This window comes from Suricata suricatta, chromosome 10 (genome assembly GCF_006229205.1).
Source record: "Suricata suricatta isolate VVHF042 chromosome 10, meerkat_22Aug2017_6uvM2_HiC, whole genome shotgun sequence".
In the NCBI taxonomy this organism is placed as follows: Eukaryota; Metazoa; Chordata; class Mammalia; order Carnivora; family Herpestidae; genus Suricata; species Suricata suricatta.
Window position 1 is genome coordinate 69,238,434 of NC_043709.1, and position 18,742 is coordinate 69,257,175.

An 18,742-nucleotide genomic window follows, 5' to 3' on the forward strand; every position below is an offset into this window, starting at 1 on the left:
GCATACATGTACTAATGAAAACTGACCTCCACAGTAGGGCCTTAGAGTGTGTATTCTGGGATCCTTGTTTGGGAGGAAGGTGGAGAGATGGCCCTCTAGTTCCTCTGATGTCCTTTGTGACCTAGTTGTTTTGCCTCTTGTGCCACCAGCTTAATTCTAGACCTGAGAACTTGTGGCCTTCTCTGCTCAGCGGAGGCTCCTGTCCTGCCCTCCTGGGCTCGCCCTGCTGCTGCAGATCCCTGTGAGCTGTGGCTCTAGCCCTTATTACATGTCTGGCGGCTGCATTGTGTGGCCCTATCACTTTGCTCCTGCTGCTGTATGCTCCCCACGTAAGGTGGTTTGGTGCTGCTGCTGGTAACCTTCCGGACTCCTCTAAGGGTATGAGACCCTCCATGACATTTGAAAGTCAAGGGAGACTTAGTTCTTCCCTTTGCTGAATTCTGCCACACCTCTAACTTTGTGGGGGGGGGGTGTGGAGGAGGGAGGATCCCTTTCAGAGGGTCTCTCCCCTGAATCTCACGTGCTAAAACCCTTCTTTTGGCAGTCCCCTTAAACTAACGTGCCTTTGTCTGTAGGATCGTCATTCTTTGTGGAGAAGTTGGCACATGTACGTCTTTCTATCTGTGTCTTCTGCCTCCAGTCACCCTTCCTGGAATCCATGAAATTCCCCTTTCACGTCTTGTTTAGTTAACTCATTCTCCCTCCATCTTCCTACTTGAGGTAGCATCTACCCCTTCTATGGTGACTACTGAGGATGGAGATGAAAACCAAAATGTTTTCAAAATATCTGTGGGGCGCCTGGGTGGCTCAGTCAGTTAAGCCTCCGACTTTGGCTCAGGTCAGATCTCACATTCATGGGTTCGAGCCCCACATCAGGCTCTGTGCTGACAGCTAGCTCAGAGCCTGGAGCCTGCTTCTGGGTCTGTGTCTCCTCCTCTCTCTGCCCCTCCCCCTCTCATGCTCTGTCTCTCTCTCTCTATCAAAAATAAATAAAAAACATTAAAAAAATAAAAAAAAATCTGTGTATGCAACTGCTTAAAAAAATTGATACCTCAACATGAATTCCATTTCGTGGACTGCTAGTGTTGGATTAACCCCAAACAGGTGAACTTTTTTTTCTATATGCTTAATATTCTTTCAATTCTTCAGAAGTCTTGGTATTTATATCTTTCACTAAATCACTAAGTCATGGCTAGTACTTAGTGGGTTTGTTTGTTTTTTTGAGGGGGCGGGGGCGATCAGGAGAAGGGCAGAAAGAGGATCACAAGCAGTCTCTGAGCTCAGCACGGGGCTCGACTCGGGGCTCAATCCCACGACTCTGGGGAAAATGACCTGAGCCGAAATCAAGAGACAGATGCTCAACTGACTGAGCCACCCAGGCGCTCCTTAGTTTTAAGTGTTTGGGGCCCAAGAATCAGGAGGCTCTGCTAGAAGTCTTTTTCATGTGTGTGTCATTTGTGCTTCTCTGTTTAATTTCTCATTTAGTATAGCACACTCAAATATATCTAAACACATGTATTCATTTTTGAAGTCTACAGTAGATCTGAAAATGGAACAGGATCATAAGACTACCAGTAAGTAAAATAATGGCTAATCAAACTTATTTAGTCCATTGATGAACTGTCACAGAATGTATGATTATCAGGCCTTACTACTCCTATTTTCAACTCTAAGCTTGGCTTTTATGGTCTTGTTCTCTATCTCCTAATGTTAGCACTCTTGCTAAAGTGGAGGCCAGTATTTACTAAGCTGAAATTTTGGTGTATACTTGTCAGGATGGCATGTATAAATCTAGAGGCTTTTCCCAACAGGCCTGGGGCCACCAGTCTTGTCCCATTACCCAGGGGGTTCCCTTCTTCCCAAGGCCCTCAGGGACTAACCCGACTGCCTAGACTGTTAATTCTCTGTTTCTTGGTAGGATTGGAAGCAATGAAGTCGTCTTGGTTGAAAGAAACTGTTTCCAGGTGTCCTAAAACCAGACACTGCATCTGGCTTCCACGGTGTTCTCCTACAGTAACTTGCAGTGGCGCTGTGTACTTATTTGAAGTTTCTCCAAACCATTCTGCAGCGTGTCAGGCACTAATGCTCTGATCACTGAGTGGCCTTAGTGGTTGCTTGTTCAGTTTTGATGTGGTTTTTTTCTATCTGGGTCCTCACTTGTTTTTGTGTGTTCTAGGAAAATCGTCTAAACTTTCTATTGACCCACCACAAACCTTGCCCCAGATCCTTACATATGCCATTCTGGATTCATATATATACATATATATGATATGTATTTATATATATTGGAATAATTCAATAATTGAATAACTTGGACTAATTCAAAATTCCAAATAATTTGGAATATATACATATATATTTGGAATAATTCATAAGGATCTCTTATTCAAATACTCTATCAAGTACTCCATCAGGGAGAATTTCTACGGTCTCTTAACATTCCAGTGTTAGTCTTGGTCCTCCAAGAAGCAGGTGACAAGATGGGATTGTGTGGCATTTTATGAGGGGAAGTGCCCGTGTTAGAGAAAATAAGGAGTGGTGAACTCTAAAACAGAGGGAGGATGAGAAGGTTGGGTAGGAGCATCCAAGGCTTCTGGGGAGTCTAAGCAAGGTTTAGGGAAGCTTGCCCCAAGATGAGTTAGGCTGGGAGAGGAGTCTCATGCCTCCTAAGGAGGAGTATGCCCTCGGTATCCTTCGCCACACTCTCTGAAAGGGAGTAGCACTTGAGAGATGGCTGGGGTGCAAACAAGGATGTATTTCAAAACCCAGTGGCCGGCATCCTTGGCCAGCTATGCTCGGCATGTTCAGGGCCACCATATACTGCCATCAGGCATGCAAACCCTTAACCAAAGTCTGTTTGCTGTTGAGAAGAGTGCAGGAAGTGTGCTGTATGAACTTGGAGGAAGGAATAAGAGTAAGAGCCTGGAGACCTGTGCTGGAAAAGTCCTCTACTGGACTTTAAGAGGGATAACTCCATGTGGCTCTGGGAATTCAAGGGCAGCTCATGGCCCTGTGCAGCTGGAACATAGGGTGGATTGGGAGATGAGGCTAAGGCAGACATTGCATTAAAGCATGGACTTGTGAAAGCATGAGGCTTGAGCTGTGATGATGGGCGGGTTATGTGTCAGGTGGAGCCTCTCCTTACGCAACGCTGTGCAGGGTACGGGGGGCGGGGGCAGTGAATCACTGAAAGGATCACTCTTGCAGGCTATGGGAGGGGGAAAAAGTCACTTGCTGTGGTTGCAGCAACAAAGGGAAAGACTAGGTGCCTGTGTTAGGTATGCTACTATAGACTAGTGGTTCTCAAGTGGGGGCAGGGTTTCTTTTAACTTTTTTACATAGTTGTCAAGCAGCTAACATACAATGTATACACTGTAGTCTTGGCTTCAGGAGTAGATTTCCACTACTAGTCACTTAGATACAATACCCAGTGCTCATCCCTTCCACTCTCTGTTCTCTTGTATTTAAGAGTCTCTAATGGTTTGTCTCCCTCTGTAGCTTTTTTTTTTTCTTTCCCTTCACTCATGGTCTTCTGTTATGTTTTCCCTCATATGTAGAAGTTGAGAAACTTCTTGGTCTCCAGTTCCATCCATATTGTTGTAAATGGCAAGATTTTATTCTTTTTTATTGCTGAGTAGAATTTCAGTGTGTGTGTGTATATGACCACATCTTTATTTTTTCATCAGTTGATGAAATTTCTGTACATTTTCAGTTGATAGCACTGTTAAAACATGAATCAGCACGCCTGCATTTTTTTGGATAAATTCCTAGTAGTACTATTGCTGGGTCATAGGGTAATTCTGTTAATTTTTTGAGGAACCTCCACACTATTTTCCAGAGAGGCTGCACCAGTTTGCATTTCCAGTAACAGTGCAAGAGTGTTTCCATTTCTCCACATCCTTGCCACCATCTGTTCCTTCCTGAGTTGTTAATTTAAGCTACTCTGAGTGGTGTGAGGTGGTATCTCCATGTAGTTTCGATTTGTATTTCCCCAATGAGCATCTTTTCATGTGTCAGCCATTTGGATATCTTTGGAAAAATGTTTATTCATGTATTCTGCTCATTTCATCACTGGATTATTCAGGTGTTGAGTTTGGTAAGTTCTCTATAGATTTTGAATACTAATCCTTTATCCAATAGGTCATTTGCAAATATCTTATCCTATTCCATTGGTTTCCTTTTAGTTTTGTTGATTGATTTCCTTTGCTGTGCAGAAGCTTTATCTTGATGAGGTAACTGGAGGCATTTTTGCCTCTTGTGATCCTTGGTGATGTTTGGACACCGTTTTTGCTGTTACAGTTGGGAGGGTGTGAGGTATAGAGGAAGCTATTAGCATTTAGTGGCCAAAGGACCATGATACTGCTTTTCCCAATGCATATAACAACCCCCGTGACAAGCAACTATCAAAATTAAATTGTTGAAGTTGAACAGCCTTATAGGGGAAACATTAGAATTTTGGACCCTAGAAGACCAAAGTGGTTTTGATTACTTTTACTTAAATGACTGTATGATCTGGTGACCATTAACCAAGAAAGCTAATGACAGAATAGGTAGCAAGGAAGAGATAATTATTTTAGAAACAGGTGTTTGGTTCTAGAATAGGTTTATAGTATAATAGTTGAACTAAATTTACTGTTGGTCTAGAATGTTCGTTCTTTTAAACTATTCATCCTTCAGATCAGTTTTAAGCCTTTCCCTGATTTTCTCTAGACCAAGTTGACCAGGCCTGCCTTTGCTCCATTACTGGTGACTCCTTATGCATCATATAATGAATTGTAGCTGTTGATATCATCTGTAGATTTTTAAGTGCAGGGATGGCGATGGCAGCACCCAGTTGAGAACATAGAAATGCTCAGTATATATACAGATGAAAGAGCTAAAGCAGCTTTTAATATGTGCAAAGTAATTATGCTAGTTCTTTACATCAGTTATAAATGCAGGGAAAATTTTAGCAACTTTAGTTGAAGTACTTGAACATACTTTAAAAAAATTGTGCATAGTTTAAAAGATAACTAAGTTGTCTTTTCATATGGGGTTATATTGAACCCTTGTTACAGGAGACTTTATTCCTGTTTTGCTTGTACTTCATGTTTTCCATAAAATATACTTAAGCTATCCAAGAAGCTTATATACTATTCACTACTAGATATTGGTGGTACTGTAATGTCTGTACAAGAGTACTAAACTTAAATATTCATGAGCTGCATAAATGCTTTATTACCACAGTAATAGCGTGAAGAAGGCATTCTGGCTCTTGACTGCCTTAGTCCCAAAGTGACACCCTACTGTGTCAACATTTTGCTGATGCCTGGGAGAGGAGGGGCAGTGATAAAACCAGGAAGAGGAGAGACTGTGGGCTGGTCATCACCAGCAGTCTTAACCACCGACTGCCCTTCTGTTGGCCAAATACCCACTTGTTCTTTCCTTCCTGCATAGCAAACCTACCCCTCTCATCTATAAGGACACCACCTTGTGGGGGCACGGTCTTCATCCCCAACCCAATATACACAGCATGACTGCAACCCTAATCTTAAACTTCCTACAGAAAAAGAGGAATCTGATTTGTAGCCATTTTGGACAACTTCTGAGGAGGGATTGTGGAGACCTCTACCTTGGCAGGAGAGTTCTTTGATCACCTTCTTTGATTCCTCTTTCTGGACAGTCCAACCACTAGGGACCCTGGTTCTCTCTGGGTGAGTCTTGCCCATCCCTTCATGGCCACGCCTAAGATTCTGGGAGGATGCTGTTTGAGGGTGGGGATGGGGGTTGAACCAGGTTTTAGGAGTGCTGAGGTAATTGAGGGACTATGGTTTATGTTACAACTAAAGCAGCTGGGGCTTTTTTAGTCCAGGTTTCTTTGACAGCTTGATACATTAAAAAAAAAAAAATTAGCTGACTGCTGATGGCAGATTGAGTTTTGGTAATTACTTCATGTTAATTTTCTGTGACCATTGCCAAAGGCATTCATGTTAAATCTGTGAATGCCAAGATCTCCTAAGGAGAAGCAAAATACCGAATTCTTCCTTACTGATAATAAAAGTTCAGCTGTACTAAAGTAGAACTAAACTATAATATATTGTACACTTGAGGGGAAAAATACAATGGGAGACATAAATGAAAAAAACTGACATATTTGCCTAAATAATTGAAAAGTCCATGTTAATTGTAAATTAGACTAGAAAAAACATGCTATATGACAGATGGTCTGGTAGGTATATGACATGTGTCCTAGATGTTACATGTGTTTTGAAGTAGCATTGACTTAAAACGTCTCATAATCATGAAGGCCTTTCCATTATAAACCTATAAAACAGTTCTGAATGATCTCTTTATAAGTTTCTAAATGTTATGACTTTAGCTTTTAGGTCTTCAGATACTTCAGTAAGAAGTTGAGAGAGGCTGTCCTGAAAACCACTCCCTATACCTCCCGCAATGTTGATTGTTCTCTACCCCTGTGAGTTTCTAGAACTCCAAAAATCGATCAGTGCCCACAAGGAAGAAATACTACAGAATTTATTCCTTGGTGTTGTTGCTGGGACACTCATTTGGCTATATATAAGGCTTGGGTGGATGAGTCTGGAGTCATTTTCTTGATCCTCATGGGCAAAGACTGGGGAGTGTGGCCTCTTTTCAGAGGAAGTATAGGCAATGCATTTTCTCTTTATTGCGTCCTCCCACTTTTATGCTGGAAATCTGGAGTTGTCCTCTGGAATGGGGAATAATGAATGCTGCTAGAGAAAACCGCTCTTGAAAGTCTTAGAATTTTCTACTTTAGACAACTGGAGCCAACTAGATTTTCTTCATATTCAAAGTATACATATGTATGATGCTCTTTCCTAGGCATGATCAGTGGTGTTAGGAACTGTAAGGGAGGAAAAAAAACCTTCTGCATCCAATGAAGTAGCTCAAAATAAAAATGAATCTGAGTTAATCTTCATGATCTTTTATTACATAACAATTCTAATCTTTTTAGAGGAAAAAGGGTAGCTGTAACATCTGTGTTTTTAAAAATTTTTTTTTTTTGAGAGAGTGAGCTGGGACAGGGGCAGAGAGAGGGACAAAGGACTCCCCGCCGCCCTCCCCCTTCAGTCTCTGTGCGACAGCAGAGAGCCCTATGTGGGGTTGGAACTCTTGAACCCTGAGATCATGAGCTGAACCGAGGTTGGATGCTTAACTGACTGAGCTACCCAGGTATCCCAACATCTGTGTTTTTAGTGGAGAATTTTTTATCCTATTTCAAAATCTATTTCAAAACCATTGACTTTTAAACAATATTGGCTTTCTTAGGAAATTAGGTAGATAGAATTATTTCTATTCTACAAGTTGTAGAATGGAGAGCCCAATATAAAGTGACCTGCCTAAGTTTCTATAAGTGCAAACACAGATTGTCTCTACCGGCTCTCTTCTCATAAATAGCATTAAATTGATTTTCCTAGGCTTTATGAAAAACTACCCCCATAAAGACCAAAACATTACCAATGATCCACTCCTAAAATTAAAACCCAATTTTCTTAATCACTAAGAGTATTGGTTCCTGAAATTCTTATAGGCTCTAATTGCCTTACTCAATTGGAATTTATTTTGGAATGTTCTGTACTTGCCAATGCTAACGTGGTAACTGTCACTGACTTTGGAAAAGTGTCCAAACAGTTTATATTCTACTGGTTTTTACTCTTCAGTGAAATCTGAGTACTTTATTGGTTGTGGCTCCAGTACATGTGTTTGCCATGTTTCTGGAAAAAAGTATGTATAAATGCCACAATACGAAGGAGCATTTTGGAAAAACAATTACATATATAAAAATACTCTATATAAAAATTTTGACCTATGAGAATAAATTAGAACCAGTTGTATGTATAATCACTTACTGCCTTTCAATCCTGCTCGGTAAAAAGATCGTTGCTCAAGTAACAGGGAAACCCTTGACCAAGCGAAAACTAGTTTTGCTGCTTTTAATAGTCATCAAAAGAAAGTGTTTGGAATTTGATTGGCCTTTCTCATGAATCAAATTGCAATGCCCCTCGCAGACAGGCAGGTTGCTAAAAATATGGCATGATCTAAATAGGATTCCATGAACCACCTGTTTTAAGTCTTCCAATTTCTTACCAGGTTCCTTTCCAAGTTAAAAAGCTTCCTTACAAGCCTTTAGGCAAAGCTCTAATATTTTTACTTGAATAGAAAGTCCCCTGCCGTGGAGTGAGTTATAGAAAACGTGGTGGAAGTAACATAAGTTTCTCACTGATAAATACAGAGGAGTCCCTGTGAGGACAAATGATTCTTTAAGTATTCTAAAACATAAGGTTTTTGTTGGAGAAAAGCCTCTGAGTTATAAAAGCAATATTCTTAGCAGGCTCCAGTGTTCTAGTACAACTTAAGAGGAAGTTCTGACAGACTCTGGATAGAGCTATTCTCACGTCTCACTTCTCTCTTGGGAATACAAGCTTGACCCCTGTGCAGTTTAATTGAAACATTATGCTAGAAACACCCCATTGTCATATTCTGATTCAAAAAATTTAAAAATTTCCAAGGTAGAGCTTCAGTATAGCTTTTCCCAGTAGCTTGGAATTCAAAGTAGTTTTGGAGATGCATTTAGATATGTAATAAGCCACCTCATGTCTATTTGTATCTTTTACCAAGATACTATCACGTTTCCCTTCTTCAGCATGCTTTTTTAAAAAGACAGAAAGCAATTTTTCCATGGGCTCATTTATTCAGGTTTCAAAAATAGGGTCTTTGTTCCTTATAGGCAGAGTTGAAGTTTTTCTGGAAATGCACAGGGAGCTGGAATTTTGGAATATATTGAAATTAAGTGATTTGTAGTTATCCCTGGAAAACAGGAACTTGTAGAATTAAATATGCTAGTGTATAGGCTACTAGAAGAGTATCCAAGAAGTAGATGAATTAACATATAGCTACATCTCTTTTATTGGAATATTAACATACTAAAATTTTATTATCTTTTAAGTCTTTAAAAAAGTATAATCCTAACCTATGATGTAATTGAGTGCCAAAACATTTTACCAGTTAGCATTGAAAGAGAACAAAAGTATGTACATTTATGACCAGTCCCCAAACCACCGTAACTTAATGTTAGAGGAAAAAATAACGAAAGGGGATAAAATCAGGTAGTTCACCGTGTTTCTTACAAACATGTTCATGTCTCTGGATATGTATTGAGTAGCTGCTATGTCTTAAGCCCTGTTTTAGAGTTTTGGAACTGTCAGCATAGTAATGGCTTTATCTTTAAGGAAATGTTGATCTAGTAGTGATTGTGTGTGATGAACAACTAATGACCATAATTGCTATAATCATTTAAATGGTGTTAAGGGATTATTTAGTTAAAATTGTGATTTAAATGTTATTTACAATGAAATTTAAAGCAACAATTTCAAAATTATCGTCTCTAACATAACATAATAATGAAGCCTCATTCACTAAGACTGTGCTTATCCTATCCATGATTTAGTGATTGGTTCTTGAATTGGTTCTTCACAGGATTTGCTTTTCTAAGAGGAAGATTGCCAAACTTTAAAAATTAAAAAAAAAAGTTTGAGAGCACAAATGTGTACTTATGAGTTAGTGGGGGAGGGGCAGAGAGAGAGAGGAGAAAGAATCCCAAGGAGATTCTGTGCTATCAGTGCAGAGCTCAACCATGACCTGAGCTGAAATCAGGAGTCTGATGCTTTAACCAACTGAGCCACCCAGGTTTCCTTAAAAATTTTGACTTTTTAAATGCAGACCAATCCATTTAAAATTTTTCTAAAATTTATTTTAGAGAGCATAAGCAGGCTCCAGGCTCTGAGCTGTCAGCACAGAGCCCAATGTGGGATTTGAACTCCCGATCCAGGAGATCATGACCTGAGCCAGAGTCGGACCCTTGACTGACTGAGCTATTGCAGGCACCCCAGACCAATATATTTTTGAGTATGGAGGTGTGATAAACACAATTGCAGCCTGTCCAGCTGTCTAGCTTGCTGCTTGTTGGCACGGCTTGTTGGCACGGCTTCAGCCTCCCTGTTCTGTCGCTTGTCTCCCAGTTCTGCCAAGCTTTCCCCCATTACTGGGCCTTTTAGTCACTGCTCCTTCTATTTGGAATGTCCTCCCAGGGTTTTCCAAGGCTACCTTAATTTAGCCTCAGCCTGAAGTGCCTCCCCACCCCACGCTGATGGTCTCCCTACCTTTCTTTTTTTAATTTATTTTTAATTTACATCCAAGTTAGCGTAAAGTGCAATAATTTCAGGAATTGATTTCAGTGATCCATCTCCTATGTATAACACCCTGTGCAGATCCCAACAGGTGTCTTCCTTGATGCCTCTTGCCCGTTTAGCTCATCCCCCTACCCACAGCCTCTCCAGCAACCCTGTTTGTTCTGTATTTAAGAGTCTCTTATGTTATATCTCCCTTCCTGTTTTTATATTTATGCTTCCTTCCCTATATTCATCTGTTTTGTATCTCACATTCCACGTGAGTAAAGTCCTATTTGTCTCTCAAATTTTGCTTAGCATAATACCCTCTAGTTCCATTCATGTAGTTGCAAATGGCAAGATTTCATTCTTTTTGATGGCTGAGTATACGCCACATCTTCTTTATCCCATCATTTGTCAGTGGACATTTAAGCTCTTTCCATACTTTGGCTATTGTCGATAGCGCTGTTATAAACATTGGGGCGCATGTTTCCCTTCGAAACAGCACACCTGTATCCCTTGGATAAATACCTACTAGTGCAATTGCTGGGTCGTGGGGTAGCTCTATTTTAACTTTTTGAGGCACCTCCATACCGTTTCCCAGAGTTCCCAGCCTTATTTTCTTTGCTCTTCCTACCACCTGGCATAGCTTTATTGTCTTTTCCATGTAAGGGTAAATTCTTAGAAGGCAGGGATTTGTCATGTTCACCTCCATCTCTGACCCCTAGCATTGTGCCTGGCACATAGTAGAGGTGCTCACTGAGTATTTGTCAACTAATTTGTAGGGTTTATCAAAACTGGTTTATCATAACTAGTACAGTGTAATGGGTTAAGGCCTGAACTATGAAGCCAGGCCATTTGGGTTACATCTTATTAGGTGTAAGATTTGGATAAGTACACCTTTTTGCTCTTCATTTGTTCTACCTAGAAAGTGGAGATAATGGAACTTTAGAGTTATTGTTAGGTTGAAATAAATCCTAGAGATATATATTAAAATTAAGTATTAATATTATAAATGCCCACTTTGAATTTAACTTCACCAAACTAGAGAAAGGGATCTAGCTCTGAAAGCTGATCATTTGAGGGCTGCTTTTCACTCTTGACTACCAATGGATGCGAGCCCTGCTTGCAGACCTTGCTGACTACCTACTGCTGCCACCTACCCCTCCCTCGATGATACAAAGATCCTAGCAGCACAAAGCTCTAATTTTCCAGAGTTACTACTTTGACTCTTCTCCCTCTTCCCACTTCTCTTCAAGCCTTTTAATAATTCACCCATGGAATCTTCTCAGAATGTTTTAAATCACCTAAAAAAACAACAATTATATTGAAAGATAGTTATCAAGATATTAAAAAGCTATGTAAACGTTTACTTATTAGCACATTAAAGATCTAATAACTAAATATTGAGCATCAACCTGTTTTGAGATCTCAAACCTCTTCACATGATGAAAAATCTGCTTGCCATTGGCAATATCACTAGGATTAGTTGCCTATGTTCCCACTTGAAGAAAATGCTAATTTTAGTTAAAGGTTCATGATCATAAGGATGTACTTTTTCTCATCTGTTTATGGTAAGGCTCTCCTGATTAAAACATCTCTGCATGCAATAGTCTCCATATTCTAGCTCCAGCCTGTGTCCACAAATTTGTTCTACCTCTGCTTAACATAAGCTGAGGGAATCATAGCTTTAGTGGTTGGACAAGAACTCTGTCCAAGTACAGTACTCTGTACTGTGCCTACTAGTGTAATAAACCATGGAGATTCAGGGCTGAGTCTTTGCCTATATGAAGCCTCTTGTCTAATGAGGGAGAATAACTATAAGGAATAAACATATAAGGAAAACATGTAATGCTCTGATGAGATCAAACAGTATCCTAGAAAGAAATAATACACCTTCACCTGTACTATTTCTAATCCTTAGTTAGTTTACTAGCACCCAGGTAAACAAATGTTTAGTGTTTCTCCTTATTACACAAATGGTTGTGAAGTAACATCTTGGTATAGTATTTTGGCTTAAAATAGTTGGAGGCCTTTCCATATCATTACATGGAATGTTTCTTTGCCTATAACCACAATATATTCCATTTTGTGGCTGTACCATAGTTTATGTAAATACATGTCAGTGGTTTTGGAATTAGCAAGATATTGGACCTATTGAAAACAATGCTATGGTTAATAAGTTTGTTATTTCATACATTTGGGAATGTAGGTTTGTCACACACATTCTCAGAAGAAGAATTGCTGCCTCAAAAAGCAAATGAGTTTGTGTTGGTGTTAGATATCACTAACCTGGTTTGTATTGTGATTGTACTAACTACCTTCTAACAGTGGTATAACATAGCAGGGTATGAAGGTGCCTATTTTTTTTTCTCAGACATATTTGAGGTACGTTATAAAAAACTTGGATTTTTGCCAATTTCCTAGTTGAAAATGGCTTTTCACTTTAATATTCTTCCTGAGTGAAGTTTAACATTTTTTAAAATGTCAGTTGATTTGAGAGAGAGAGAGCAAGAACCCCAAGTAGGTTCTACACCATCAGCGCAGAGCCCCAGTGCAGGGTCAAACCCATGAATCGTGAGCTCATGCCCTGAGCTGAATGAAGAGCAGGACACCTTACGAATTGAGCCACTTGGGCACCCTTAATATTTACGTTTTTATGGGTTTCAAGCCAGGATTTAGAATGATGCCCTATTCCAAAGTGATGAAGGTATTCTCTTGTGTTACTTTCTAGTGCTGTTACAGTTTTATTTTTGAAAGTTTACATCATTGATTCTCTGGACTTCTATGTGGGATGTATCCAAATTATTCTGGATATCTGCTCACATGTTGCAATATTCTTAAATATTCTTACTGATTTGAGATGTTGTCTATGCACAAGTCTTGAATCCTGTGGGATTAAGGATGCTTGCCTTCCTTAATTAGCCTTTGGGCTTAACATGTGCTAGCATTGAAGAATTTGATGGGGCTGTATCATATCTTAATATCTGAATAGTCCTCTCTGTTCTCTAGAATTATCTTTGTTGCTTTATTTTTCAAAATGTACTTTAGATGTTTACATATTAAACACTTATTAAAATTAAAGTCTTACTAAATTTATCGATTCATTTGGGGAATCTTAACTACTCAGGGACATGGCACTTGGTTCCATTTAACTTGTAGTTCGCTAGTAGTGCTTGAACATCTTAAACATTCTTGAGTTCCTGGGCATTTTTTCTGTAAATGGGGTAATTTCTTCCATAATATCTTCTAATGGGTGTCTTTTCATATGTGTGAAAACTTGTTAGACCTGTATTTTATCTCACTGAAATCCCTTACAGTAGCTTTTCTAGTTATTAAGGCTGATTGCAACAATGAACACTTTTAACTTTCCCTTTCCAATCTATTCTTAATCTTTTTATCTAATCTATTTTACATGTGACACAATCTTTGGGCTAGGATAGTTTATCTTAAGCATTGGTTTGTTTACATTAAAATCAAGAATGTTACATTTTTTCAGAAGTTATGTAATCTCTTATTCCTATAAGGAGTTGTAATGAATGAAGATTCCCAGTACTGGGGTGCCTGGGTGGCTCAGTTAAGGGTTCCACTCTTGATCTCAGGGTCTTGAGTTCAAGCTCCACCTTGGGCTCCATGCTGGTCATGGAGCCTACTGCAAAAGACGAACCAAAAAACCCCCAGAAAGTTCGCAATATTGCATCCTCCTTACATTCTTCTAGGAAACCCCATTTTGTCATGTATTGTCACAGGTTCTGAATGATGTTTGCTAGTAAAATTTAGGACTTTGATCTTGATCTATATGAACTTGTCCTGTGTTTTTGTTTTAGTGGGGTCTTTTATCAGGTTTTGCTCTAAGATCACACTTATTTCTTAAAAAGAACTTAGATGTTTTATGTTTTGGAAAACTTCGGATAACAGTGGAATTATCTGCTTTTTCAAGGTTTGGTGGAATTCCTCTGTAAAATCAAGGCCACGATTTTTTTTTGTGATGTAATTGACCTCTTTTTCTGTTTGGTAGAAAAAGGGCCTATTTGGAGTTTTAACATTTCTAGAGTTAGTTCAGTAACCCTTATTTTACCAAACAGTTTATCTCTATCATAAGTTCTCCCTCTGTTTGCTTTTCTCAGGCATTGGCATCTTTTAATCTTTCTCTTCCAACTGTCATACCATTGCTGTCACTGCAATTGAGGTTTTGTTACCTCTCCATGTTATAGCCTCCTATAATTGCCATTATTATTATTATTTTTTTTGGCCACCATCTATAACTCAAAATGTTGCTAAACTTCATACCTTAGTCGACTTTAGCATAGTTGACCCTTCTTGTCTTTTTCACTAATGTTATACATATACACCAGCATCTGGTGTGTGGCTGACATGAGAGGCATGCAGAGAGAAGTGTGGGGAGAAGCTCTACTCTTACAGACTTCTATGTTGGTGGATAGTATCAGACAAAAATGAGGTAGAGATAAGTATGTTGAAGAAAAATGAAACTGGATAAGAGGGATAGATCTAGGAAGTGGGTTGGCATATGGGGTGACAAATGTGGAGCAGAAATCTGAAACAAGTGATACAGGAACCATTAGGGAAGTGCTTGAAGGCAGAAGTTTTAGTAAGGACAAAGGTGCTAAGCTGAGCACATCCTTGTCATATTTGACATATCACAGAGACACCAGGAGTGGAGCTTTGGAAGGAGCCAGGTTGGAAGTGGGAGAAGTCAGAATTGGTCAGTTGTGTGCCTGGAGGGATAGTAGGGCCAAGATGTCGGCACATCAGGAAATTATAGGTTATTGTAAGGACTTTGGATTTTACTGAATGACTTGGTCGTGTTTGTTGAGGAACATTGATCTAGATTTAAGAGAAATTACTGTGATTTCTCCGTAGACTAAACTAAAGGGCTGTTGGTTTATAGAGGAAACAGAAAACTTTAGGTTAGATCAGATCATGGATGTGTTAGTAAAAACTTGGCAGAAGTAGTTGGATTACAGTTATGCCTTGAATGCCTAGCCACCAGGATTTGAAGATGACTTGAATGTAGGATATTAGCTTGGGCATAAGAGCCCATCCTTGACTTCTAAGGACTTTTGGCCTGAACAATTGGAAGAATACTATTGCCATTTACTGAAATAAGGACCACTGGAAAAAAGCAGGTTTGGACAGAAAATCAGGAGTTGGGTTTGGACATGTTCAGGTTGAGAATGCTACTAGTTATAGTTATCCAAGTGGGGATATTGAAAAACAAGTTAGTGGATTCTAGAATTCAGAAGATAGGCCTTAGTGAAGACTCTTTAGTGGCTCTTCACTGCTTACAAATTCTAAATTGCTAGCATCACCTTCAAAATCTCTTACCTGACCCCAGACAACTCACTGCCTTGTATAGACCAAGCCAAATAAGTTCTTATTACTAAAATGTGCTAGATTTTTTTTTTCCATCTTGAGGACAATTGCCTATGCTGTTCTTCTTACCTGGAGTGTAGGTCATCACAACTCTGCCTATTAGAAAGCTGTCCAGTCTTCATGACCCATTACATAAGACAGTGAGGGGAACCATGGAGAGGAGACGTTATGTTCAGTGCATGACCATGAATGAATGGACTCCTGGATGACCTGCATCTGTGTGCTCACTTACAACTGTGGCACTGCATGCTTTCCCTTCTTTGTGACAAAGCTAACTATTTTGTTTATTTTCAGATGGGAACATTTAAAGCACATGATGGTGAATATTTCTTAGAACCTATAATGAAGGTAGATGGGAGCGAACCTGAAGATGATCATAACAAGCCACATCTTATATACAGACAGGAATTAAAGAGCAGCTATTTTCTGCGATCTCACAAGCCTTGTGAAGTTTCAGGTAAACTCTGAAGTAAAACTTTTTTGGTAAAGTTATACAACCTAAATATTTTTGTAGGTTAGAATTGACCTAGGTTCCTTGAATATTGAAATATATTTCAAACAAATTTTCTTGACCTGCAAGGACCTGTTAAATTAGTTGTTTGTAGGCAATTTTATAAACTAAACTTGGATCCATAGAAGTACTCTTGTATGAGATTTAATAATCAAACTTTAACCCATTTACTAGTCACACTAGTATGCTTTTTCTTAGCAGAATTTTAGATAATTAAAAAAGAACCGAAGTAATAACCCATTGATCCATTTTCCATTTTCTACACTTTCAACTTTATAAAAGAAATATTGTATGTAGTTTTCCGACTCTTGTTCAGTATTTTGAGGTTTATGTTGGTGTGTGTAGCAGGAGCTCAGTCTTAACTGCTGTGCAGTATTGAGTATATTAAGTTCATATATCCATTTTCATATTGATGAACTTTTGGGTTATTTGCAGTTTGTCATTATAAACAATGCTGCTGTGAATCTTCTCATCCCCATCTGCTGTGTTTGAGGTTTTCCTGAGTATACATGAATCATAGATGCTAGAGAATTCTGTATATTGGTTAATAATGTGGTTTTTGAGTTTATACTTCCAATAATGAGTGGTATATATTTTTTTCTATGAAATTCAGACTAAAGATTTATAATAGAATCTAGGAAAGGTAGGTATCTATAAAGTATAGTATAAAGTAAAGTATAAGTCCTAGGTATCTATAAAGTATAAATCTATTGCTAGCAAAATTCTATTGCATAGAAGTCCAATTAAGAATTGTGTCCATGTATGTACATGAATCTTCATATCCTTGTGTTATTATCAGAAAGAGAAAGGCACCTGCAGTTATCATCAAAGTACGACATCTAGACAAAGGAATGGGATTAGAAGGGATTTATCTGAGATTGTAGGTGTCCATAAACTATAGTCCCAACACTGCAATGCCATCTGTTTTGAGATCTAATGATATGTAGGCCTTTGAAGGTTTTCTCTGGGAATGCACTTCTTAACCTTTGCTATTGTAAGAGTGCCATTTTGGAGTGGTTCTCACTGTGTCTAAGGCTGTGTTTTAAATCTATTGACATAATAGATGCCTTTCTTATGCTTTTAATATGAGCATAAGGGTTTCATTTTTATGGCTTCAAAGAAAACACAAATGGGTACAGCTTCACAATAGAATTCTACAGAAGGCAGCTTATGCTTGTTCTGATCTACCATTCAGAAGCAGCTTGTTTAATGAATTGTTTAGCTTCTTAAGAAAACCACCAAGTAGACACTCTGAATGCATAAATGTTTCACATAATGATATGCAGGGTTTTGCATTCATGATCAGTGTTCATTATCAGAAAGAGAATGGTACAAGAAAGCCAGAGTCTTTTGTTTAAAACTTTTTTACACTACATATTTATTATAAAAAACAAAAATAGAAAGCTATGGAATTTCATTTATTAATCACAGTACATTTCCACATTTATCTAAAACATTGAAGATCACATCCTTTCTTTACAATTCTTAAATCACCTCCATTTTTAAGTACAACTACTCTACGTATCTTTAATCACAAAGCAATCAATTAATGGCCTAAATAATTCACTGCTAATCATCATTTTGCTAGGCAAAATGGAGACTTGTGAACATAATTAGTAAAATGTTAATCTAAGGCTTTTTCTTCCCCAATTTACATATTATTCAGATATATTTGTAGGATCTTCAATTCCGCAGGTGGATATTCATTGAGAAGGACCTCTTCAAATGAGTTGGCCTAAAAATTGAGCACATGAACCATAAAGGTTAAGTGGAAGGGAAAGTCACCCCCCCCACCCACGTTTCCATTGATGGTCTTAGTTCATTATGACCCTAAAATGTTGCAATTCATAGTAGTTTCAGCCTTGATGAATTTAGTTGTTTTCGACATCAGATTTCATTGTGCGCCCTGAGGCCATGGTTGCCAAACCTAACTATTGTGGATGCCAGGCTCCAGGTAGACCTCAGACATTGTCTAAGTAAAATTGAGTAAAAATGGCAAAACACACCAAAAACCCACAAAATGAGCAAACCACCTCTGCACGCTACCATCATCCACTCTAACAAAACTAAAACCTTGGAAGGAGGGGGATACTCTGAAAAGGTTGACCCCCAACGGCGAGCAGACCTGGTCCTGGTAAGCCCTGCATGCTCTCTTCCCTTGCTACTCTGTCCTTCTTCTTTCAGTGTCATGGGGTTAGGAGCTTGAAACATCTGTTCTATTAAACAAGAGTTGACATGAGTAGAAATGTCTTTCATCAATGGGTTTTAGATGATGTTGGCCAGCTTGAAAGTTTGGGTGCTTTTCCTAAATTTATTCTTAGTCTTGGAGTCCCTAATACGTGCGAAGGAACATACTGGGTGAGACTAGAGTGAGTCTTTTCATTCAGGTTCTCAAAGCCCAGTGCAGGTAAAAGAACACAACAGAAATCACAAAACTGAACCACTGCTTCTGTGGGTTAGGAGCAGTATTATGTGCAGTTCAAGAGGCTGAGCGACAGCTCCCTGGGTTTTTACCAGGGAAGTGATACTTAAAACACTTAATCTTCATTGTGAAGGATTTGTAGGCATTTTCTAAGCAAAAATAAAAGGGTGGTGGTGGAGGGGACTTGTATTGAAAAAGAAAAAGGTAGTTAAGATTTGTTTAGATCAAGTA

The 18,742-nt window shown here is 38.8% G+C and overlaps 1 protein-coding gene across 1 annotated transcript in view; it reads left to right on the top strand.

Moving 5' to 3' along the window:
- The window catches only part of ADAMTS20 (ADAM metallopeptidase with thrombospondin type 1 motif 20), a 169,938-nt gene that overhangs the window by 3,476 nt on the left and 147,720 nt on the right, over positions 1-18,742 (top strand). The window contains exon 3 of the mRNA XM_029954152.1: positions 15,873-16,035. Coding sequence (XP_029810012.1) covers positions 15,873-16,035 — 163 coding nt within the window. The remainder of the gene's footprint in view (positions 1-15,872; positions 16,036-18,742) is intronic.